Source organism: Mustela nivalis (genome assembly GCF_964662115.1).
Source record: "Mustela nivalis genome assembly, chromosome: 4".
NCBI lineage: Eukaryota > Metazoa > Chordata > Mammalia > Carnivora > Mustelidae > Mustela > Mustela nivalis.
Genome location: NC_139023.1, coordinates 23920336 through 23945646, shown reverse-complemented (window position 1 = coordinate 23945646; position 25311 = coordinate 23920336). Strand labels below are relative to the sequence as shown.

Genomic DNA, 25311 nt, shown 5'->3' with positions numbered 1-25311 from the left:
AATGATAGGTACATTTGAGGGATACTTGGGTGGCTTAGTTAGTTGAGCATCTGACTCTTGATTTTGGCTCAGGTCGTGATCTTGGGGTCATGGGATCAGACCCCATTTTGGACTCCGCCCTCAGCATGGAGATTCTTTCTCCCTCCCTTCCTCTCCCCCACTCACAAGCTCTAAAATAAATAAGTAAATACAAACTTTTTTAAAAAAATGTATATTTGACTATAAATATTGCAACACTTGTATAAAAAAATACCACAAAGAGTAGGGCCACTCATGGGTGCCAATGATTTTCAGTAATCACTGAATTCAGGTAAAAGTAATCACTCAAAATGTCAAAGTTGGGTCTGACCTCTGACACTGTAAGTATAGAGTCATCTTTGAGAACTACAAGTACGCTTCACACTTCCCTGGGGTGCCTGGGTCTGGCTACCTGTCTGGGGATCTCTCACCCCGATTTTCATGGTTGGCAATAGTAACAGGCACAAATACTGTTAGAGTACTTTTATCTCTCAGTCCACGTTTTAAGAATCTCAAAAGTGCTCAGAATATAATGAGAGTTCACACGTGTATGAATTATTTGTGTAACTAAAAAGAAGGGGAAAAGCAACTACACCTCAAGCCAGAAGTACTTTGCCTCAAAATAGTCATGCAATATTATCGCGTTGTATTTTTTTTTTAACTAAGCATACATGTACTGGTTTAAAAAGTATAAACTACTTTATAAAAATATCCTTTATAAGAAGAAGGAAACAATTAAGAATGAAAAAGCACATGGCAATTTGTCTGATTCCCCCTCCTCCACTTTAGGAGTAAGAGAAATGATAAGAACAGAAATGCAAACTTGCAAAGGGACTCATTTAAGTTTTTTCAATTTTTTTTTTAATAAAATGGCATCAATTGCTGAAAGCATTATGGCCTTTGTTATGCTACATAATACTGGTATAAAATGTGAATAGTACAAAGTTCATCATATATAATATAAGGTTTTAATATATTACATTTGTTTCTACATAAACAGACTATAAATATATGTGCCATAGCATGTTTTACAGTCATGGTTCCCAGCATCTCACACTATGGTACCAAATGAAAAATACATATTCTCTTTTAAAAAGGAAAGTACAAGGGCAGAAACCAGTAGAAATAGCTTGACATGTTAAAAGTCTAAATAATACAATAGATGTTGTTAAAACTTTGGCTATAAAATAATTTTGAAATCTGGCTAATAGTCCTTGAGAAAGTGAACAAACCAAATCAGCTCTTACTAGAGTGCAGAGGCCAAATTGCTAAAATACTGACTGATTGGGGTGAAAGGGGCCGAGTTCAGGGAGGGGAGAAGGAACAAAAGAGTAAAATCCCTCCTGAAACTTTGACACCACAGCTTGATACGGAACCTACTGCATTCAGGCTCAGACATATATCACATCGGGACAGATATGTGGGTTTTCATCCAGAAGAAACCAGAAGCTGGTTTATACAGTCAGAACTCTTCAACACGACAGGGAGTCTCTGTCTGAATGTCCATTCTTTCTGGTGTTCTGAGTAAAGGATCGGCCTGGGAGACAAGGAGCCAGAGCTGCATCATTTCCTTCCTGGGGCTTGGCCAAGAGACACGTAAGAGTCCGGAAGGAACTCTCATTAGGAGTCGGAAACAGCTCAAGGAGCTCTCATTTAGCCCAACTGGGAAGAGCACGAAATCTTCTAAAACCAGTAACCTCATCTGAAGCCGTTACCTTTCCTAACAGACCCCAGGCCCACCTCCACCAGAGCCAACACAACACATCTGCAGGCTCCAATACACTCTCAAAGCAAGCCGACATCTTCCTTTCTGTCCATCCAAACCCCACACGTACGACTTGGCTCAGAACCCGTATCCTGAACAAAGCTTCTTGGATGGACTCAGTCCTAAAGGTCTTTCCTATCTTCAACACCTAAAGCACTTGCATTGCTTGATTTATCTTCTGGTTTTACAGAGACGTGTCAACTCCCCAGGAGCTGCCACTTCATGGAGGATGCAGCCATTCCTTGAACTTCTTTTGTTAGAACCCATGGGGAGACCCACAGTAAGAGGCATCATACAGGCTTTCTAAATGCATAAACAGAAGGTCAACACCGGGAGAAAACACAAACACATTCTTGAGTCACAAACATCTTCTCAGGAAATGCCTACAGGACTGGCTCCCTGCAGTCTGAGGTCCTTTTTTTTTTTTTTTTTTTTTTTTTTTGAAATGAAAATCAAATGTGGCTACTTCCTAGTGATGGAAAGAACAACACTTGAAAATCTGAGCAGCACCTCTCATGTGATTTCCAGGAGTGGGGGACGTGGGTGCCTCCATTTAAACAGGAGGAGAGCTCAATGTGGGCCCAGAGTCAGGCTGGAGAATCTGGGCCGTACTGCTAACTGGTGGTCCAATCTCCACCAGCTTTAACAGTTCAGCCTCCTCGCTGGAGTACACAGTGGTGTCTGTATCATCGGAGTGATACCCAGACTGGTAGCCACTTGTTTGGTTAGAGCCTTCGGATGCCACAGACTCCTTGCTTTTGCTGGGCATCAGTCCACTGTGGAAGAAAGGACAACCAAATGAGCTGGTGGAAAGAAGGCAGTTCTTTCCCGTTTTACCCTAACCTTGTTCCTGACCCCGTGTGGGCTGTAATCTCCCTGGAGACACAAGCCCCTATCTCCCCCACTTGTTAATCAACGTATCAGGTTTACTCAGACAATGTCTATTTTCAGGTACTAGCATGAGCTAGTAGTTTCAGATAAGTCCTCTTATGCAGGTCCAAGTCTTTCAAGCCTGTGACGAGATGAAAGGCAGTTCTCCGGAGTGATGCAAAGGCTCCAACCAATGGAACATTTTTATGGCATTGAAGATTGACAGGTTTGTATACAATGATAGGAGCCAAGGGGACTCTGACCGTGTAAAAGGAAATTGGGATGTTCTGAGAGTCGATTTCTGCTTTCCTCGCAGTGTTGATTAAGGATTACAAGGCCTATGTACAGTGTTAATAAAGTTCTTGAGCAAATTTAAATTTCAATAACTTGAAGCGTGTGTGTGCAATCAAGCCAGACTGTCAAAAACTGCTTTTTACTCATCAAAACAATATTCTTTGGAAGGACTGACGGCCTGGGTCACTCAGCAGCAACTAGAGAATGTTTTCAATGGCATGGAATTGTGACAGACCATAATCATGTCAAAGCCTAAAAGTGTAGGCTGTGCTGATCTAAAAAATCAGGATTTACATTTTTCTCAAGCCATTCTGAGGTGTGGGCTTTTCCCCTTAATACATGTTTTACCAAATTATTCGTGTTAAAAACTACAAAAAGGATTTAATTAAGTCTATGTTCATTTATGGTTTAAAAGGTATTTCAAATAACTAGAAATACAATTTTTCTTTCAATTCAGTCTCAAGTAATTGAGTTTGGTATCTCAGACAATGGCATGGTACCGGGCACATAGTCACCACTGAATAAATATATTTTACATCAATGAATGAAACATGTCATTGGCTCTAACAAGTTCTCACCCTGGGCCTAAAGCAAATAATACAATTGCACAATGGCAATTTTTAATTTACCATTTCTTTATGGGAACATCCTTTTATTTTATTTTACCTTTTCTTTATGTGAACATCCCTCAATAACCCATGGGTGTTCCCATTTTATATAATGTTAGGTTATAAGTACATCAAAGTCTTCAATTCTCACCTAGAGTGAGTTCACTAGCAAATAAATGACTGCTCTTTATCTTAGCATTTTTATAGAGATTTTCATTTATGTAGTAGGTTAAAAACAGGTACATCTATTAAAACAACTATAAATTCCTACAGAACCACATGGGGGAAATCATATTAAAAACCAAATTTAATATTTTTTCCACAATTAAGCCAATGATAATAATAAGCCAAATAATTCAGCCAATAATGTTTAAGTATCTCAAACAAATAGATATTGGCTTATTTATGTATCACACTTCTAAAGACAGATGCACTCATTTAGGTACAGGCTTGAAAATTCTTCAGAGTCCACAAAGATTTTAATCATCTCAATTTAAGGGATTACCTCCAATGACCTTTGTTACTTAGCCGATACTACATAAACATAAAAATTCCCTGGTATTCATAAATTCTCTATAAAAACTGACCACATCCCCTAATTAATTTCAGATTCTTTTTCAAATGTGGCATGTAATTATTTGTTTGATCAGTTTCAGTTCTTTATTAGTTCAGTTGATGCAAACCAACAAAGACACAAAAAGGGAAAACTGTATCTACACTGAAAGTCCTAAGTTCCTTCTAAAAATTCCTGTTGAGATTTGTCTTTTCTGTTTGACTGAGCCTTACCTAAAAGATGGAGCTAATTTGGTTCTGTCTTCCAAGGTTTTCAGCTCTTCTGATGCAAGGACCATACCACTGTCCGTCTGGTTGTCCTTTTTAAGAGATAAGGAGATGGCACAGTTGATTGAGTGTGCACACTGACCAACTACTTAATTAAACCGATTTCTTAACTCATCTATCAGACAATACGCTCCAGTGTTCCCCAGGGGCAGGTAAAGATATCATAGCCAGAAAATGGACCAGGTACAAGAAGAAACAACTGCTTCCTAATAGTAAACTCAGGCCTGGAAGAAAAGAATTCAAGAAGCAGAAGCTGAGGAGACCTAATGCCATCCCACTTTTCATAGTGATACTATTTACACTTGAGTGGAACTGGGCATGAGGCTAGGCTATCTAGAGCCTTGGACTAGGGGCTGTCCTTATGGAAAATCCAATGGGGGGGGGGGTACTGATCAGTTTCATCTCCATAACGACCCCATGACACATACCTTTATAACAAGGCTCCAAGACTCTAATGCTTAGGCTAATATTTATCTAGCTAATATTTCATCCTTTGTGTTATTTTTAAGACTATTTTTAAAAGATGTACTTACATCTGGGATTACTTTTACTTCTGGTTCTTCCAACGGGATATCTTCAAATGTTTTTACACTCACGGGCCGGCTCTTTCGCTTACTGTTCTGCAGATACTGGCTGCAAAAGAACCAATATTTTTATTTGGGTGGTGGTATATTTGGCTGCAGAGACCAAAAGTGATACCTAAATTCATTATCTTTCAACCACAAGTTTAATAGCAACCTTCAAAACATCCTTTGGAAAAAGAAAAACAAAACAAAATAAAAATCTTTCTCTGCTAGCACACAGTGAAGGCTTCATTTCCTGTGAGGGCCTATTTAAAAGTATAATCTAAGTGAGGGGTCTAGATGAGCTTCTGTTCCTTTGAATCCTATTTCTGAGGGCCGGGGCTGGACTACAGACAACAACAGCAAACTAGGTGATCAACTGTCTTCTGCACGGTTTCCTGATTGCCTGAGATTCCTCCACTGGGCTCTTGACATATTACAGAGCATTGAACATCTTTCTGGCTACCTCCAGAAAAGTTTTTCTAGACAATGCCCACAAAACAACCATTCAGTGAAAGATGGGCAGAGGAAACACCTACAGATCTCACCCAGGTTCTGTAAAAGACACTGAACCCACCAGGATCTGGAGACAACCTCTTCTTTCTGCATGTAATGGAGGCTTAGTGTGTGTGTGTTGGGTGGGGAGGGGAGGCCTGCTGAGTCTCACAATCCCCTATTTTCAGCCCACAGAATGGCTGGTCTTGGAAAAAGGCAGTGGTTCAAGAGTTATGAGATGTTTCATCTATTTCAAAGTCTACTACTGACCACACAAACTTGGGAAAGACATGAATATTTTCATGCCTTTACTGCCCCGTCTTTAAAATGTGTTGGCAATAACTTTCCCTCCCTCACTCACAGAGATATCTGAAGGATGAATGAGGTGGGTGGCAAGTGTCCCTAGAAAGAATGATGCTCTATCAGCCAAAGCCTGTTTTCCTCCTTTGAGTTCCAAAGGGTACCAGTTTCTTTCAGGGGTTCAAAGAATAGGACTTATCAGATTAACGTATCACCTGTTTCCTGGGGGTGCTCCTTCTCTGCTATGTGTCTTTGGGTGAGTCTGATTTTGTTAAAAGCACCAACAATCCAGTGGAAAGAAGGGAAGTTCTTTTTACAACAAGAGACAGGAAATTCACTCTCCACACTTATCCCAGCATAATTCCTCCCCCTGTCAGGCTTCTGGACATGTTATATATATTCCTGTGTTTTCTGTGACCAAGTGGAATGAGGACACACTTGAGCCAAACAAGGACAATGGAAATTGGGTCTCCCTTCCCTGGAACCAGGAGGCTGGCTCCTCCCCTTACAAAAAGGAGAGAATGAGGTTCACTAGTGACATCCTCATCCTCATTCAGGATATTCCACAAAAAAAGAGGACATAATATATACGGAGACAGAGAAAAGCCCACTTCTCCTGAGTCCAATCCCTGAAAGTGGCTGTTGCTAAAAACTACTGATACCACAGTTAATCATTCATTGATTCACTCATTCAGGCATTGATTCACTCATTCAGGAATTCTTTACTGAGAATCTCCCACATGCCAGGCACTGTGCTAAATGGTCCCCAACTGCTGTCTCATAGCGTCTTCATAAATGATATCTGTTAGGGGTGGGTGTCAGTATCCAAGCTTCCGAAGAGGAAACCGAGGCATAGAAAGGTTAAGGAACCTGTCCAAAATCACATAGCTAGACTGTTTGAGTTATGAGTATCCATTGAAGGGTTTGAAGCATGAGACTGACAAAGTCAGATGCACCCTTTAGGAAGCTGACTCTGGTAGAGGAAGGTGAAAACAGGCAGTGAGACCAATTTAGGGGCTCTTTTCCATGTCTCTAGAAGAAAGAAGGGCAGCCTGCCCAGGTGAGAGGGTGCCCACAGGGTTTGGGAAAGCAGATAAGATTCCAGAGATATGTGGCATGTAGAATCCACGAGAGGGGGTAAGTTTGGGCCATGATACAGTTGCCTTGGAAAAAAACAGTTGAGGAAGCTAAAACTTAGGGAGGAAATGGCTAGGACGGGGATTCGAAATTGGCCTTCAGATTCTAAAGCCCATTGTCTTGTTTTGTTCTGCTACCCTCCTCTACACTGACTCCCTTGGAAAAGCAACAGGAAGGAAAAACTAGAAGAGAACAATGGCTATGACAGTTCAAGTCTTTACGAAGCACCTACTACGCGCACAGCACTGCTGTCTCCCACGCAGGCACTGACCGTGGGGTGGGACCCGTGCAGGGGAGAAGACAGACAGAGGTGGAGAAAGGACAGTTTCACTGCAAGCAGTCTGAGACCACAGCCAAATCCAGGAGCATCTAGCCAGGAGGCTGTCCCAGACGTCAATCCACGAGGAGCACTTAATCATCACCAGCAATTAACCAAAATGAAGAAAAATGGTACGTGCCAAAACCTTTCTCTGGGAGAGAAAAGAAATCTTTGATAAGCTGCTTGGAGTAGGAGGTGAGACTCCCGGGGGAAATGACAGAGCAACCACAGATGGTCCCCAAACTGCCCTCAAAGAAAGATGAGTCCAATTAAGATGCGTTTTCTTCCAGAAAGCATGCAAACTTGGGGCCAGAGCTGATCCACAGGGGAAATTAGAGACAAAGCGAAGTCTAGACACTAGTGATCTGTCCTGTTCACCCTTCCCCCACACACCCTTCGGCCTCTTTGCTAAATAAATGTTGAACAAATATTTTTAATTAATTTGAAGGGACAGCAAATGATGAGGTACCCACAGTGATGCCTCTATTCAGCTCCATGTATAATGTGATGGGATTGAAAACTATCAAGAGGAAGCAAATGAGAAAGAATCCTCAGCTTTTCTACCTAACCGGAAATGGGAAAAAAAAAAAACAAAAACAGAACAAGTCCACTGAGAAGTATCCCAGCCTCATCTCTGGTCCCCCCGGGGAAGCAGAACCAAAAGAGAGCCTCAAAACGAGGTGTGCTAGGTGCAGATTCCTCCATGCTACGTTTCTTTTAACCCAGATGATTAAAATGTGACTGTGGAGTCTTGTTTTTATAAAAGGAGAAAGGGTTGCAGGGGTGAAGAGGGGGCTGCTGACAAAAGATTCCAATTTCCATTTTATTTTTCAAATTATGGCTGGATAAAAGAGAAACTGGACTGGAAAGACCCATTCGAAAATCACAGACAGAAAATAGGAGCCAGGCCTGGTGTCACATTTGTCCATGCTTCTGGGGATAAATGTTAGCAGCCCTGACTTAGATCCAGCATTGCATTTGGCACTCCCATTACACAAACATGACTTCATCGACTCTCGGCACCATATGCAAAGCATCCAAGCGAGCCAAGAGACTGCTGCTCGGGTCCTCCCTCCACCTGGTCACACAAAACCCAAGGAACAGAGTTCATGATCAAATGGCTTTCTGATAAAGGAATAATTAACACACGAGAAGGCCAATGGAGCTTGAACTAGACTTTTTAAACAGGAGAGTGGAACTATTGGCTTTCAGTTCATTCACCTTTCTCTTTGAGGGTACCTCCTTCTCAGGGCAGAAAACAGGACAAAGAGAAAGACTGGAGGACCTGGATTCATCCTAGAGATGTGATTTTCAGCAGCTTGATGAATAACTATCACCTATCGAGTGCTCTCTAAGGGCCAGGCACATAGAAGTATGTTATACCACGCAATTCTCAAAATAATCATTTCTGAACACCGGCGCCTTCACCTGGGTCACAGCGAAGAGGAGCGTCAGGTCACTAAGAGGCAGACTTAGTTGTCCAACCAGTTCTATCGGACTCTAAAATCTGGATCTTTAACCACAATTGTTTATGCCCACCAGGGGGTTGCTCTTAGCCTCACATGCAACATCTTCAGCAAGAAAGATAATAGTTTCTCCCTTGCGTAACTGTACCAGTTATCGTGTAGGCAGAATCTGATAACGGAAGGAAAAGTTCTTCGAAAAAATGCTGAAAACTCCCAACAGAAAAGTAACCAGCGGCTTATGTGTTGGCTTCTACCCACTCTGGCCGTGTTCCTGCCATCCTATGTGATTCCACAGAACAAACTGTCCGGGAGGCCTCCTCGCCCTTGACCCGGCGGCCTGGCTAGCCTAGAGCTCCGTGTCCCGCCTGCAGCCACAGCACTCTCAAGAGTGCGGGCTGGACCCTGTGATCAGGGGAGCCAGTTACAGGAGGAAAATACCCAGGGGGAGGGGTGGGGAACAAAGAAGGAAACAAAGAAGTCCCAGGCTTCGTAAAAGGCAATTTTAATATCATAGTGTAGACACTGTATCAACTCTTTCCTCAGACACAGGTGTTGGAAGAGAGAAAAAAGAAAGCTGCCTTCAGAACCCCTTTACAGATCAGGAGAGGACAGCAGTGCATGTGTTTTAAATAAGTCCAGCATTCCTATTATGCAAATAAAATGCTGAAAATCAGACCAGGGAGGGGCTTCTGAAGATGTGCTGTCCAGTCCAATTCGGGACACATCCCCATGGCACCCTGCATCCTAGCCAGAGAGGCGGAAGTGTGTCCTCATATATGCATAAAACCCTTCCTTCCAGAATCCTTCCTAAGCCATTTAATTCACATTAATAAAAGAGTACATGGGGATAATTTAAATACAGATGTCTATATAAAATTGGTCTCTTTTTCTGGAGATTAACATACTGTGGCATTCCAGCTATTTGCAGCTGCAGGGCTTAGAATTTGAAAGGAACAGCTATGGCAGCAATGTGGACCGCAGATGGGGAGCAACTCACCTACCCCGGCCCCTGCTATCACTTCCCCTGATAGCAGTCTCAGGGCTAAGGTTAAATATGGAGGTGAGAGGCAATCTTCCTTCCATCCCCTCCCCAAAAGACCTTGAAGTGCCCCCATCCCTCCCCCCAGGGGGATGTTGACCATATACAGTACCTGATTCCTGCTGTGTTGTCATAATGGAATTTGGGGTCACACACTTCCTCTTCCTCCATACAGGAAACAGGTGAGGTAGGCAGAGAGAGTCCAGAATCCTCTTCCATGCTCAAAGTCTCTGATATCGGGAGAACAATGTAGTCTTTGCCATCCTGAAACAACAAACACAGCGTGCTATTGTTATGGCTCCTGCCCCTCAAGAACCTTTTCATGAGAAACAAAGGCCATAGGGGCTCCTTGGTGATGAGGTCGGTCGCTTTCCTATCTGTGTGCAGAACTTAAAGACAACATTAAAGATGGTTTGTCAAAAACAAAAAGGCACTTGAAAGGGATGTGTATATATGAAAGTATGTTAAAAGAGTTAATATAAAAACAAGAGGCGTAAGGGGACCGCCAACAACTGTGGTCAGGAGGAAGACAAAGCAGGCTGTGGCCAGAGATATGGCAACAGGACACGGAGGGCTCAGAAATCATTTCTTCACGAAGCCCTACCTACCGAAGCCAGGTCTTTTAAAAGGCATGTCATCCAACTTTAGCCTCTACATTTCAAGGCAATGGAAAAATCTGATGACAGTCTAGAGAAAAGCAATAAATGCGCAGGAAAATGGGTCTTCTGAGAAAAGGTTGTACAATTTAACATTATTTCATCAAGAGAAAGAAAGAAAGGGCAATGTGATACCTTTAAACGTTTGAAAAGCTTACTGATAAAAACAGATTTGACCCATTGTCTCCCACCTGTTCAAAAGAAAAGTAGGAGGAAATTGGCTTCCATTCATGGTAGTAAGAGGCCATTGACTGGAGATTAAATAACTTCAGTAATGGTAAAGATTACAATTCTAAAATCCTCCAGTAGAAGTTCTGGGAGTCTGGGATTTTACTGAGGAAAAGCCATCTATTTTGCGGGCTTCAGATATTGTGCTGTCTGTGCAGTGTAGTAAAAATTCCTTGAAATTCTGTCCATTGTTGATAGTCTGTGGATCAGCTAATTTTTATTAATTAAATGACTGGTTGATTTTACTTTAGAAGAGCATCTGAAGACAACAAAAAGATACATCAGGAGGAATGAGTGGTTTGGATCTCATCTGTCTAAAAGGGGAGTTACAGCTTTAAAAAAAAAAGCATTATTGCTCAGATCTGCAAGAATATGGTGGCCATGAGAACATCTAGGGAGGAGAGAAGCTCTTGGACACACTTCTTGGATGGAGGTCACAAACCTGCTGAGCATTAGCTTGTAACAGATTTCCCAAGTGTTCCACCAGCTCGGAAAACGTGGGTCTCTGATTGGGCTCTCCGTGCCAGCAGTCAAGCATGGTCTGGTATCTAGAAGACCAAAACACTAATGTCATTAACTATCTCCTTCTTCCTCATCTGGTGCTGAGAAGAAGCACTTGAATGAATAAACATTTGTGAAAAGTCCACCATGAGCCCAGACACTAAATAGTAATATAACACCATATAAAACACATAACCCTATACTTGGAGCATCAAATATGTCTAGGAAATGTTATAAACTGACTTCCAATAAAAACTAACTGGCGGGTATAGATAAAGTGCTGTTGTTTCAAGAAGAGATGACTCTCTGCTTGAGATTATCAAGGAAGACTTCCAGAGAGAAGAAGGGCACAGACGGGGCCATGAAAGAGGTCAGTATCATGAAAGTCTTCTGGGCAAGGGAAGTTTTTATGCACGAAGAAAGGATAGAAAGAATTTTCGAAGTCTTACATTTCTGGTGTGGCATAATCAGGGGCCCTCATTCGAGTGCCTTCTTTCAATCGCCTACAAAATTCCTCATCGATCTTTACTCCAGGATATGGAGAAGCACCTAGAATAAAACAGGAATGGGACATTATATGATTTTATTTTTTTCTTATAAAAAACCCTGACTCTTGAACATCATCCCAAATATATACATACATATATGTATGTATACACACACACACACACACACACACACACACACACACACATATATATATATATATATATATATATATATATATATATATATATTTTAAACTATCCAAAGCTTCCAAGTAACCTTCACCAGATAAAGGTGGAATGCAGGAGAGGAAAAGGTGCACTGGGGTCACTGACTTGTATCATTCTCTTGGGAGTATGGATGGAGGGACAAAAAACAAGTGACTTACCTAGCGAAAATATTTCCCAGAGCAAGACACCAAAAGACCACACATCACTCTGAATTGTGTACACTCTGTCAAAAATTGTTTCTGGGGCCATCCATTTCAAAGGGAGGCGAGCCTAAGAGGGTAGAAGACAAGGAATCAGAACCCAACTTAGCACACATCTGAAGAGAAAACTTCCTTTGTTCCCAACGCAGGTCCTGAAGCTTGCAAAGACGAATTTGGATCCTGCAATTTAACAGAGCACTGGGTTCATCTTTGAAACTTACATCTCCTTTTCTGACATAATCTGGGTCTTTATAAATATCCCGGGCCAAGCCAAAGTCACAGATTTTAACCACGTTCTTCTCGGACAAGAGGATGTTGCGTGCAGCCAGGTCCCTGTGGATACACTGCAAAAAGAATCGTGGGTGCGTTAGGTCTCGGCACAGCTGATGTCTTCTGCACCTGTTGTGATCTCATGCTCAAAAAAGCCCCACTTCAGAAAACCAACTGATTAACAAGCACTGGGCTAATCTCTTTCATCAACCCTTCAAGAAAGAAGTCTGACTTTTGTGGAGGCACACATCTGCTTATCGCATAAAGAGTCCCAGACTTTGGAGTTAAATAATTAAGTTATAGTATGATGACGGAGTCATAAATAGACTTCTCTTGGACACAGTTACGAATGTGTTTCTGGTCACATCCACATATCCCTTTTGCTTGGCACCATATACGGTTAAAACCTGTTATTCTAAGGAGGCCCTAGAACGTCCTCCTACTCGGAATGAATGCTCAGAAACCAGGACAAGGGGTTCTCCTTCATTTGGTGCCCTTTGTTGGTTTCTCAGTTCCATACGGAACTGAAACTGACCAGCTCTGATAAACTTTCCCCTGTGGGGCTCATCCTGTTTCAAAGTGTTGGATTATCGTAAAGGTCTATGAAAGAGATTTCAGCTTCTCATGGGTCAAGTGGATTCTCTGGTGCACTAAAAAAGGAAAACCAAATTCGTCCTGCTTTCTCCCCACTCTTTTCCGGTCCTCAGTGTCTCTCTTCTTGATATCCCCATCTTCACCTAACCTCTTACTACTAGCAGCTTTAGCTTCACCTGGTCGATTTGTTGGGGAACAAGAGTCCCGGGGAATATTTGTAAATGAATGAAAGGCTCTGAGGAGAATTCTGAAGCCAGCACCAGAGTGATCACAGGAGCCAGGCATAGCCGACCACCCCACACCCTTGTCTCCGTGTAGCACTTCCCTCTGAAAGAGGTATATACGGAAGTCTTCGGCCAAGCATGACTGAGCAAGACAGGAGATTCCAAAAACCAGAAAGTCCTCTCTACTTTTCCCCCAACCAAAGTTTCTTTATTTCAGACCAAGAAACAGGTGGTTTTCAAGAAACCAGCTGGTAGATGCAAGGGAAGTTAGCGGTCCCCACCCCATTCCCTCCCCAGTCGAAAGTTACCCTGACTCAACGCATGCTCTGGTCTTTAAAAATAATAATAAAATAAAATCAGAATCTCCAAGAAAGGCAAAGGGCCTTTCTCTGTGGGAAAATCCCCTAAGACCACTCTGCTCTCCTTTCCCCTTGGGAGAAAGGAGACAAGAGCTCTCAGGCAGAAACTTTCGAGATCCTGAGGTTCTGAAAGCTACCACGAGCTTTAAGCTTCAGAAAAAGAAATGGGTTAGAGATTTCACTCTAATTTAGGAAAACAAAAACAGTAAGTCTTTCCTTCCCTCCAGGAGGGTGCAACCAATGCATTCCGTCAACTGATCATTTTTCCTGAAGCTCAATTTGAATTCTCCTTGTTTAATATAAAACCATCCGTCCTGCCCTTCCCAAAGGGGTGACTTCAACCGACCCCGCTCCTGCCGTGGTGTTTACAGCCTCTGGAATATTTGTAACTTGTCACGTCCCCACCACAGCCTTTGTTTGGCCTACTTTTCTAATTTTAGCTTTTATAATCGCTCTCATCTGAAGCCTGTCCTTCCTGCTTTCTAATTATACCACTAACAAATACTTTTTGATGGATGGGGATGAATGTAAAATAAATTAAAAATAGACTCTCTCACACCAAGATATCTGCAAGTCTCAGTTCCTCACCTTTCCTAGGTCGCTGCTCAGATGTCACAATCTTATACAGCCTTCCTGGTCCGTTCTGTTTAAAATCGGTGTACACAAATACAGAAGTGCATGCACACACAAACATACCATTCCTGTATACTCTCTAACCCTACCCCTTTCCTGCTTATTTTTCCCCATAGGGCTTATTCCCATCCTACCTACTATGTAGTTGACTTGTTTATATTGTTCACTGCCTGTTCGGCTCAGTAGGATGTAAACTCCATGATGGTGGAGAGCTTTGCCTGTCCGTTCACACAGTATCCTTAGCACTGCCTGCATTTAATAGATGGTCATTAAATATTTACCACATGAATTAATTAATTTCATGAAATCCTTACACCTCCTTAAATTAGCAGGAATGGGGCCTTTCCAACAGAACTCTTTAAGTAGTCCCAGCAGTGGGGAACGAATTACAGTTCCAAACAAACACCGGTGGCTGGCACTGGACATCTTACTTCTAGATCTGCGATCCGAAGAGATACTTAGGGTCCCCTCTGAGCTGTCTTACCTTTCGTGATGCCAAAAACTCCATGCCCTTAGCCACCTGGAAGCTGTAACAGATGAGATGCTCCAAGGTCAGGAAGTTCTTGTACAGATCTTCCGAAACTGTGAGAAGATGCAGGAGGACAGAGATCAGTATTGCCCCCAGAAACTATTTGTTTCTAAGTTTGTTAGAGTAAGCTTCCTTTTAACACTTGGGAGTTAAACCTCTGGAAATAAAAGCAGAGAGAAAAATGCCTGTATCTTCTGTAAATTTGCTGAATCCTCGTATTATTAGCTTTCACCATACCCCTTAGCCAAAAAATGTTGGTTTTTCCATCTTAGTCAAATTGGACCAGCAAATCCAGGAGACAGAAGGGAGGTGCGTTTGGCAGAGATGGCAGAGAGCAAAAGAGGACTTTTTTAAGTCTGCTGTTTTAAATTGTTTTTTTTTTTTTTTTCATGTACCCAGAGGGATAAACAATAGTTTCATATCAAGAACTCTAAAAATAAAACAACAATATTCAGGGTCATTGAATCTTTTCTCTCCAGGCTTTGTCCTGGGACAAAGGCCAAAGGTCAAATTATAATCTACAACAGATAACTAAAAATATCAGAAATATATTCACTTCTCTCACTTTCAAGCTGAGAAAGAGCTGTAAACACATTAAAACAGGCCTGCGAGGATGCTCTTTTCCCTTCAAGGATATGAAGGAGAGGTGACAGGAACATCGAGAGAAAGATGGTTTTACGTAAATTGGTGGTATTTATTTCCATGCAGCTGGTACAAATAAACACTAGGACATTAATGGGTGTTTCAACATGATCACTAAACTCTGGTCAGATAAGATAAGACATGGCTTCTCTCCTAGAGACAAATACCAGAGTAAATGAAAACTCACTTGTAATAATAATCTCGTAAGTATTAAAAAGACTGAGAACCTTTTTCTCAATGATTTTTTTTAAGCTTAGGGTTAGAGGGCCCTCGGTGAACCATTAGTGAAACCCTTTCATTTTCCAAATGAAGAAATGGAGGACAAATTCCAGGCCAAACCCTTTCTTCTCCAACTGAGTAGCCCAATCCTTTGGGTTTCCAGCCCACTGGCCGCCATTTTGTGAGAGAGAAGGATGAGACAGAGAGGGCCCCACTTGGCATGGGCCCAGTTACATGAGATCTAGATGGCCTCTCCATACTCTTCTAGACTGAGACCCAGCATCATACACCCTGCTCGGCTTCTAAGAGAAAGAAGCCAGATTGAAGTTCTATCTGTAGCCTCATGTCTAAGGAAAGGGAAACAGGCTTCTTTCACTATTTCATGACTGGGTTCTGCTAAGATCATGCCTCAAGAGGAGCCAGATGTCAGGAAGCCCCATCTCTATATCCAGGGGGCTGTCTCTGCTCCTTCTAAGGGAAGCAGATCGACAGTGTATCCAGGAGCTGGAAGAAATCCTGGAAATTAGACTGCGAACACAGCTCTACTCAGAGAGAACACTAAAATATCACTGGAAGCATAACTGGATATAGAAAAATATGCTTACCAGGACTCTTCCGAGGAAGTACGGTTTCAAGAAAGACTCGATAAGCCCCTTGGAATGGGGTAGAAACAGCAGGTAACCCCTACACTGCCTTGAAGAGTTTGGGTGACTTCGGCAGAGTGGGGCAGAACTGCTCAAGGCAATGTGGAGGCGATCTACTGTCAGAGAGCCTCCTTTGTCCTTAAGGAACAAAGCACTGAGCCTCACCTGCTACTAGATGCTGAACCAATGGTCTCAAAGCATTAGTTTGGTTGTTGCTGACTGTTGAGCCCGCCTGGGGTACTGGGATTTCTCAGGCTTGCCCCGTACTGTGCCTCGCAACCTAGACAGCTGCTTAGTTAGGGCTTCCACAACTCACTTTTGGGAAAACTGAATGGAAGCAGTCTAGAAATGGAGGTCTCTTCCAAATATTAGGGAGTACTGAACTTTTCCCAGGACAGAATTTCTCATAACACTCTACCACCTTCTCTTTCCTGCAAGAGTATGTGTTCGTGTTAAGTGTGGAAAAAGCAATGGCAGATACCTTCCTCTTCCTCCACATCACTGAGGGATTTCTCCTCCACAAATCCAGAGCTGGCTGAGCTCTGACTACTGGTGATACTGTCCAAGCGGCGTTTGGGATCCATAGTGATTTCCCCAACGTATTCTTTCCCTTGACGGAATCGTGCCCCTTTGGTCTATAAAGAAGCAAATGGACACACTCCTTGAATACAAAAGAGATCTCTAGAAAACAATTATAGCTAGCTATTAAAAGCAGATAAGAAGGACATCAGTTTCAGGAATATGGAATCTTTGGGCTAGAATCTGGGGAAAGAGTTCTACCTAATAGATTTTCTTCTATAAAGCCTAGTTTCTTCTTTAGCTTAAAGAAATAAACACCTTGTTTCGGGTCTATTCCAGACATGCTTCTGGCATTAGGACATTAGGGTGCTCTTTACCAAGGGACTGACACTCCAGGAGACCAAATACTGCTAGGAGAGAGAGAAAATAATCCAGAGAGACCAATAATCTGGTCTCTGGATTATCTGATGCTTTCCTCATGTGCACTTGACCTTTGGAGTCCCTCACTAGGCTCTCCTTCTTCTCATGGCTCTGCCCTGAAATGGGCAGTTGATAGTCAGCTAGCTACAGCATCGTTAGGGAAGGAGTGAAATACGGTTGTCCCAGAAAACTGAAGAGTTCTGCTCTGGGATGGTGCTTTTTAAGTTAATTATGAAAAGGAGGCTAAAAGCATTTTAGGAAGTGAGCCGATATATTCATCAATAGTTTATATTTTTCTGAATTGATCTGTTTGTGTACATGTAATGGCTTGCTTTCTTCCTTACTCTTTACCATGCCTAATTCCCCAGAGGATTGAAAGTTGTTCATCACATAAATTTTCTTATGAGCTAATAAAAAAAAGAAATGCCAAAAAAAAAAAAACTTTCCAATTTCCTTTCCTTAATTGTGCCCACCCTCTCCCCTCCTTAGGCACCATCTCTAATGGGTCAGTAGATGAGAGTCACAAAAACAAAAAACCAACCATGAGAAGATATGTGCCCCAGCAGGTAAAGAGGAAATTAAAACAAAGAAGACTCCTCACAAGTTCTTCACAGTATTTTAACAGAGAAAGATTAACCTGTATTTTCCTCCATTTTACAATGTGGTCAGAGCTGAGTTCAATGACATACCTTGTAGGGGACAAATTCATTTCTTTTGTTCCTTAAGTAAGTTGACAGGTTTCCAAACTTGCAAAATTCCACTATCACCATGAGTGGCCCTGCAGACAGCACAGCATGTCAAGAAAGGAAAATGTTTCCATTCGTGTATCTCATCAAGTGTTTAACACATGGATGAACCAGAAAAATCACAGAAGGACACTACAAACGGTCACCAGGACAAGATCATCAAAATCAGCTGGTCGCAATGCCCTTATAATGTATCTTTTCTTTTACCAACTGGCAATTCCGCAGCAAGAAGAACCAAAATTTCAGAAGAAAATCCAACCATTTGCTTTTCAACACAATCACTTAAGATGATTTCATTTTAGAGGGAACTACTCTTAAGGTCTTTGCTTTCAAGTTTTTTGAGAAGCTTACTTTTCTCATCTGAACCTCTTATACAAGGAGCAAACTGTGGTATAACAAGAGGGCATTTTTTAATTCACAGGAAGTTCTAGAATAATTTATAGTGACCATTAAACCTCCATGAAATATATTTATATCTAGGAATCTGGCAAAGTATCCTAAGCTAAGGAAATCAAGGCCATGGGAGCGGAGTGGTTTCCTTGAAACACCCGCAGAAAATCATATGCCAAAATCATTAGGCAACCAGAACCATCCACAGATACTCACCTCCTGGCTTGGTACAGGCTCCTAGAAGATTGACCACATTGAGATGATGGCCAATATGAATGAGGATCTTGAGTTCAGACATGAGCGCTCGGTGTTCGCTGTGTGTTGCTCCTTCTACAAATATATGGCAGAGTGAAATCATAAATGTGGGCATTAGCTTAGGAGGATCAGTGCCCCACTGCATGCATGTGTGCAACTTACCCTCTAGGGATAATAAACTGTAACCAAATTTACAGACTAGGTACATTGAAAGTCAAGTATAAATTCTATTTCCATGTCTAAATCCAATCCTTACTTTAAGTGCACCCAGAATGTTTGATATTTAAAGGAATCCATTGTGAAGTCTTTTGCAAAGTGGGGAATACATCTGCAAAGGGAATCATGCCCAGATTTTCCTCTCTTACAAAATTGGATTTTCATATATCAGGTTGACTATGCTTCTTAGGGCCTGATTATTTCAGTCCTTCCTGGTAAGGAAGCAACACCATGTATTAAATACCCTTATGTGTTAGGGGCTATGCTGAAGTTCCCGCCAATCAGTGCCAAGAAGGAAACTTAACAGGGGCCAGCTGGCAAGGCCAGTTGGCACAAGAGCCTGATGAGGCTAGAACTGCAAGTATGATTCTGCACAGACCGGTACAGTTCCCTCTAATTCACACACATGGTCCACACCTCAGACCCTGATGAGCCACCTCAAAACTACACACTCCCTTAGCCACAAGGAAGAATAGGAAAAAGGAGAGAGATGGCTTTGAAATGCACACGACCTACTGGCCAAGGGTCTGTGGCACTGGCCTCATCATGGAAGCACATCACAACTGGAGCCAACAGCTATAGATGCATCACCTCCCCAAATTAAAATGACAAGACCAGAATTCCATTACATTAGGGCAAACCATTGTTCATAAAGCTTTTAAGCTCTTAACATGTCACCTGTGGTCCTTTTTTTCCCTAGTGCAACCATTATCTTTATAGGAGAAAATCTTTCACATATTCCAATTCTAGGAAACATGCTGTTTTTGTGCTCTACTATTTTTACTTATTATATTAAATCTCTTTCCATGTCTCTGCATGGTCTATAATTATCTCACTAATGCATCATAATAAATTAAGAAACAATCTTTACATAACCAACGTATTATTTTCTTATAGTCAGGACACTAAGTATAGTTATATAAGCTATGCCCTGCACAAGGGCTCTCAGGCAAGATGGGAAAGTGGGTGAAGCTGCAGCCCATCCTCAACTTTGCCTGCCAGGCCATGCACCTTGCCAGGAGGCTATAAAAGAGGAACTTTTCCTCAATCTGTACACAGGTATCACCTAAGCCAGCTGCACACTTGGCTAGTGGGCTCACCTAACCACAAAGGTGGTGATGCAAGGCTTTCATCATGTTTCCAGACCAGACGAAACAGAGAGAGGGATATATCACCATTTAATTTTGCCTTTACCTTTTAACATTTTGACAGCCACTGTCTTGCAAGTTGCTGTCTTGTCGATTCCAAAGGCATCTGCTTCAATCACTTGGCCAAAGGCACCACGGCCAAGAGGTTTACCTACAGTCAGTAATGACAGGAAACAAAACAGACTTGGACAAAAGTGGCATGCAGAGATTCCGACTAGATTGAGTCATCACACATCCCAGTTTAACTTGGAAGAATTTAGCTCAACTCCCTTATAGTGGCTTCATTATTTAATACCTCCCCCTTTGCTCTCCAAATGTCCTGCTTTGGATAATTGTACAGGGACCCTACTTCTAAGTGACTAAAAGGATGATTACTCAAATTCAAAAGACAGAATAAATATTCTGAACCTGGATCCAACATGGGAAGAGACTAGATTTGTCAACATCCTAAAGGAGGAAGAGAAGTCCTAGTAAATCCAACATCAAATTAATACCACTTGAAAACACACCTAGTTTCAGCCGGTCTCTGGGGAACTCCCACTTGCTGGCATCATAAGGCAGGCGTTCACAGTGCTCATCCAAGGGGAGTTCATCTGGATCCATGACGATGGACAAGTAGCCTGTCTTCAGTTCCCCTCCATTGGCCTGGAAAGCATTATTCCTTCCAGTCACATACACTCTGTTGTCTGGCTGTTGTTTTTTTGTGCTTATTATTGTTGTTTATAGAAGCCCCATTCTTGATGTCTCATTTTAAAAAAACTCATGAAGTTTGAGAGTAAGTCCTATTATAATCCTGTATCCAGTGTCCCCTCAACCCCAAATGAGCTCAGAATAAAGTAGTTAAATCTTAATTACACTAGACAGTCCAAGCCCTTGTCTCCTCCAGTGGCTTCTATCAATTAAAGTCCAGTGGTCCAGCCAAAAGAAAGTGGGAAAGAATGTTATTGTATTGAAATAAAATTGTGCCCATTGAGCCAATAACAATGGGAAGAAACAACTCAAAGAGCCCCAGTCAGCTTTCATTAATCATGAAAACCAACGTACATGGGATGGAAGGAAATGATTTTGTTACCCGCTTAACGGTCCGTAGAACGATGACAAGTAATAACCAGAAGAACATGGCAATCACTGCTGTGCCTACTAGAATAATGACTTCCAAGTTCGTCTTCTCCTGGGCACCTGGAAAGATGAAATTGAATGAGTATCAACAGTTGAAAACTCATACTTTTTGATATAAGATGACAAAGTTCTACACTAAAGTAAGATCTCAAGTTTACCAACTTGGAAAAAAATCCTAGACAATAATAATCACAAGCCTCTAAGTTGGAGGGAGTCTGTAACATTCTTAATGGATAATTAAAGTTTGCAAAGCACTGCCCATGAAAACTTCCAATGATAAAATTCCAAAGTTTAGGATAGAAATTATTTAACAAATAACATGGAGGACATGGGGAGATGGAGAGGAGAAGGGAGCTGAGGGAAATTGGAAGGGGAGGTGAACCATGAGAGACTATGGACTCTGAAGAACAACCTGAGGGTTTTAAAGGGGCAGGGGGTGGGAGGTTGGGGGAACCAGGTGGTGGGTATTGGGGAGGGCACGTATTGCATGGAGCACTGAGTGTGGTGCAAAAACAATGAATACTGTTATGCTGAAAAGAAATTTAAAAAATAATAAAAATAGAAATTAGGGACATCAAGGATTGAAATGTTTGATGTCTTACAAGAAAAATATACGAAGTGTTTGGAGGAAGAGGAGATTTTAATGGAAAGAAAACAGATCACATTCTACAGGGAAGAAAAGAAGTATGTTTTAATTCACAGTCAGTTCTAAAATAATTTATAGTGACCTCTTTCTGGGGAAAATGAAACTCTGGTTCTACACAGATAGTCTGTTTTCATTTGTATAGAGTTTGAGAAAGGATAATATGAGAAGACAAGCGGCCAGTGAGTGATTGGTTGCCATGCAACCCCTAGGTGCTCATCACTTTAAATACACCATCCCACTTAATCTTCTCAACAACACTCAGCTTTCAGATGGAGAAACCAGCTCAGAGAGGTTAAGCTCCTTCATTAAGGGCACACAGCAAGCTGGGGGAATGGTCAAGAGTTAAACAAAGTCTGTCCAACACCATTTAGCCATCACACTACCCTGCGCTTGTGTGGCAGGAGCCTGAGTTAGGAAAAGAGAGAAAGCCGAGAAGAGAGTGTCCCTCACGGCCTGGCGAGAAAATGAGTTTAAACCACCCATGAAAGGTAAGGCAGAGGTCGGCCAGGAAAGTTGCACATGCTCAGGGCTCCAGAGGACAGCTCTGAGTGGAAGAAATTAAATGCCAGCGGAGGCTTTCAACTAGGAGTGATTAGCAAAGAGGTGATAAGGAAGCAATTATCACCTAGGGCCCCCCATTGGATGAGTGCAGTGTGAATCAAATAAGCTGTTCAAGTGGCCCAAGGCAGCCTCAAAAAGGCAGAAGGACAAGGAATGAACTAGTTAGCCAAGTAAGAGCTAACAGTGAGAACCAAGGACCAAGCATGGCTTGGAATTCGATACTGTTTCCCCGGTGGTCCTACTGAAATAATTTTCTTTTTATACACAGAGGTCTAAAAGTCCATTATACATATAAAAATTTCAAAGATTCAACTGTCTATATAAGTTAGTGTGTTAATATTTCCATGTTAACATTTGGAAGGCAGCTATGCGCACCACTATACCACCAACGCCCATGTTAACATTTGGGAACTTAACAGAAGAATTCAACATGGATCTCTCTCCTTCTTAGTATTCCGTTTTGGGTACGAAGTAAATATAAGCTCTGCGGGTAGCCCACTGCAAACAGCCAGCAGAGGTGAGGCAGACAGAGCATGAGAGAGAGCTACAAGTCCCCACTAGGATCTGCCCTCAACATGAAGCCCCTTGGGAAGTGACAAAAGCACCATGACACTCGAAATTTTTATTTATTTCACGCACTTGAAATCTTTTTTCCAAGTGCAGTTCATGAAATGGTAATAAGCCTACAAATTGGAAAACAAGTCATCAAGATGTAACAGATTTGACAGATGAAGGGAACTAAAATCTAGACTTTGAGAGACAAGTTAGGATGAGTTCATAAAAATTCATCAGTTGTTCCTTCTGTTACTGTGCTTCTTTCTTCCCCTTGCATACCATTCCTTTCACCCACATAATAGAGTTTCATTGCTCCCCTGATAGATTATTTTTTAAAATAGGAATACATTTCCGAAGAGAAAATATCCTGTCACAAATTACCTTCCCATCTGGGGAAATGCCAGATTTCACCTCCCTCCTCCATACAGGAGTTTCCTTTCACATTTAGACACACTAAAATTCCACGTCACAGAAGCAAGGGTCTATTGTTCACAAATAAATTTTAATTGTCTGTAGTCCAAGGAAAACTGTGAACCCTTGTGATTATCTGGATGACATTGATTTTGATGGTTGAGCAGTAATTCCAATGCTTTTCCAAGTAAATACAGGGGTATCGCTTCCGCCACAAGTTAACCGAGCCATTCAATGAAGAAAAAATAAAGGCAAGGTGGGTATTCCACCTGTCGGGCTAAGAATTTTTCCAAAGCGAGAACTGCAAGGATAAGAAATGTGATCCAAGCAGAATTAAAATAGCATTGATTATGGTTTCTGGTTAAAATAATATGTACTTAGAGTAGAACATATACAAACTACAAAGATTATTAAAAAATCACCCAACGTGTGTGAGTTTATATACGATACAAGCTAAGTTCTTAAAACCACCTAACGTGTCCATGCAACTTCACTGACCTTCTACGATGAAAAATGCCTCCACTTTTGCACACCCAAGAACACTGCATGCCTGGCAGGTATAGAGGCCTTCGTCCTCCTTCCTCACCCTGCGGATGGTTAGGTTCCGGTTCCCATCCTTCAGTACAATACCTAAAAGATAAGAAAAATAATTGTTTCTATTTGTGATGTGATCTGGTGGAGTTTTTCAGGAAAAAAAAAAAATCTAAAAATATAAATGGTGTCCTTTCCTTGGACTAGTGTCTGATTCCAAAGAGTGGTACAGGAGACACTGCTGACTCATCACCTCCGGCTTCCCTGAGAATTCAACAAGGCTCTAAATACTTTAATTCAGAGTCTAGAAAATGAGCCAGACCATGGACACTAATTTGCTTTTTTTTTATTTTTTTAACTATCTAAAACAAATCTAGACATAATGTGGGGTTTGGGGCATGTCTCCAGGAAAATTCTGCAACCAGTGAGAGAAGAGAGAGAGACATATTTTATTCACCTGAGTCTTCTACAAGTGTCTCATTATCTTTAAACCAGGTAACTTGTGGAGGGGGATTCCCAGATGTGGTGCATGAAACTTCAATGGTTTCACCAATGCTTGTAGTCTGATTCTCCAGGTTTCCAGTGATCATGGGTGCCACACGCTCTATGCACACACACAAAAAAATCACACGTTTAGTTATAACTTTTGAAATGGTTTTAGCATCAGTAAACTAATAAACAGTGTAAACTTCATAAACAGTAGGCTGTTGATTTACTAAACTGCAAATACACAGAAGTTGATGATAGTACCGTTGGTCACTGAGTAAAGTGAAATGGAACAAGTCAGGATGGTTGAGATAAATCACTACATCTCTTTGAACAGTCCTATTAGTGATTCTAACTGGTTGTCATATCACAAAATAAAGGTTGTCACTTTTATGTTTTTTTCCTCTAATTAGACACAATTAGATTAATTAGCTTCCCCAAAGAGAAACTTTCCCTCCCATGAAAGTTCTAGCCAGTGACACCCATGAATTCCACCATGTTTCTCTTGGAAAGTGTGAAACTTCAGTGTAATTCAACAAAGAATGCCCTATATTTATTTGGCACTTTTTACAAAACTCACTTATACTATTTCTGTTGCTCCCTATCAATCTCAGAATGGACAATAATATTAATCTTATTTCACAGATGAAAAAAAAAAACTGCAGTTCAGGAGGTAAGCAACTTGTCCGAGTCCCTGTAACTAAGTAAGTGTCTGAACTAATAACAGAATCTGGCAAACCTAAAGGACTAGTCCAGTGCCATTTCCACTAAAACACAAATGAGCAAGACAACCATCCCTAAAGAAAGTCAAAGGTTTCAAGAAAATTAAGCCCATGGGTATTTTTTGCAATGTACAGCAAAACTTGAGATTTGCCCTTCCATTAAGGGTTTATAGAAATATCGTGTCCAAAGTAATCAAAAGGAATCTTGCTGAAAGGATCCACTTTAACATTTAACAAAATGAGATTACCTCAGTGGTGAACTACATTGGGGTTTAAGCAAATGTCCTGGGCTCTAGTCTATTCTAAGAATAGTTCTAGGAAAAGAACTTGGGAATCGTTAGAGAAGCAAACCAGTTCCATGTGAGCACAAATTTTCCAGGCATGTCCTTCACGTCTCTTTCTGAATTCTTCTATTACTTTGAAACCAGACTGGTCACCAAGGTGAACAGAAAACACA

At 41.6% G+C, this 25311-nt stretch overlaps 1 protein-coding gene across 2 annotated transcripts in view; it reads right to left on the bottom strand.

Moving 5' to 3' along the window:
• Positions 1-892: 892 nt before the first annotated feature.
• The window catches only part of KDR (kinase insert domain receptor), a gene marked incomplete at its 3' end in the record, with an annotated part of 43966 nt that continues 19547 nt past the window's right edge, over positions 893-25311 (bottom strand). The window contains exons 14-30 of one of the 2 annotated variants that reach the window (XM_082728637.1): positions 24104-24250; positions 23614-23745; positions 20896-21002; positions 20333-20468; positions 19870-19974; positions 18421-18534; positions 17758-17846; positions 16611-16764; positions 14580-14677; positions 12237-12359; positions 11974-12085; positions 11549-11648; positions 11041-11146; positions 9827-9978; positions 4929-5028; positions 4342-4427; positions 893-2559 (exon numbers count right to left, since the gene is read on the bottom strand). In XM_082728637.1, coding sequence (XP_082584763.1) covers positions 2337-2559; positions 4342-4427; positions 4929-5028; positions 9827-9978; positions 11041-11146; positions 11549-11648; positions 11974-12085; positions 12237-12359; positions 14580-14677; positions 16611-16764; positions 17758-17846; positions 18421-18534; positions 19870-19974; positions 20333-20468; positions 20896-21002; positions 23614-23745; positions 24104-24250 — 2084 coding nt within the window. Of the gene's footprint in view, positions 2560-4341; positions 4428-4924; positions 5029-9826; positions 9979-11040; positions 11147-11548; positions 11649-11973; positions 12086-12236; positions 12360-14579; positions 14678-16610; positions 16765-17757; positions 17847-18420; positions 18535-19869; positions 19975-20332; positions 20469-20895; positions 21003-23613; positions 23746-24103; positions 24251-25311 lie in introns of those variants that run through there. The other variant, XM_082728638.1, reaches the window with a different exon arrangement.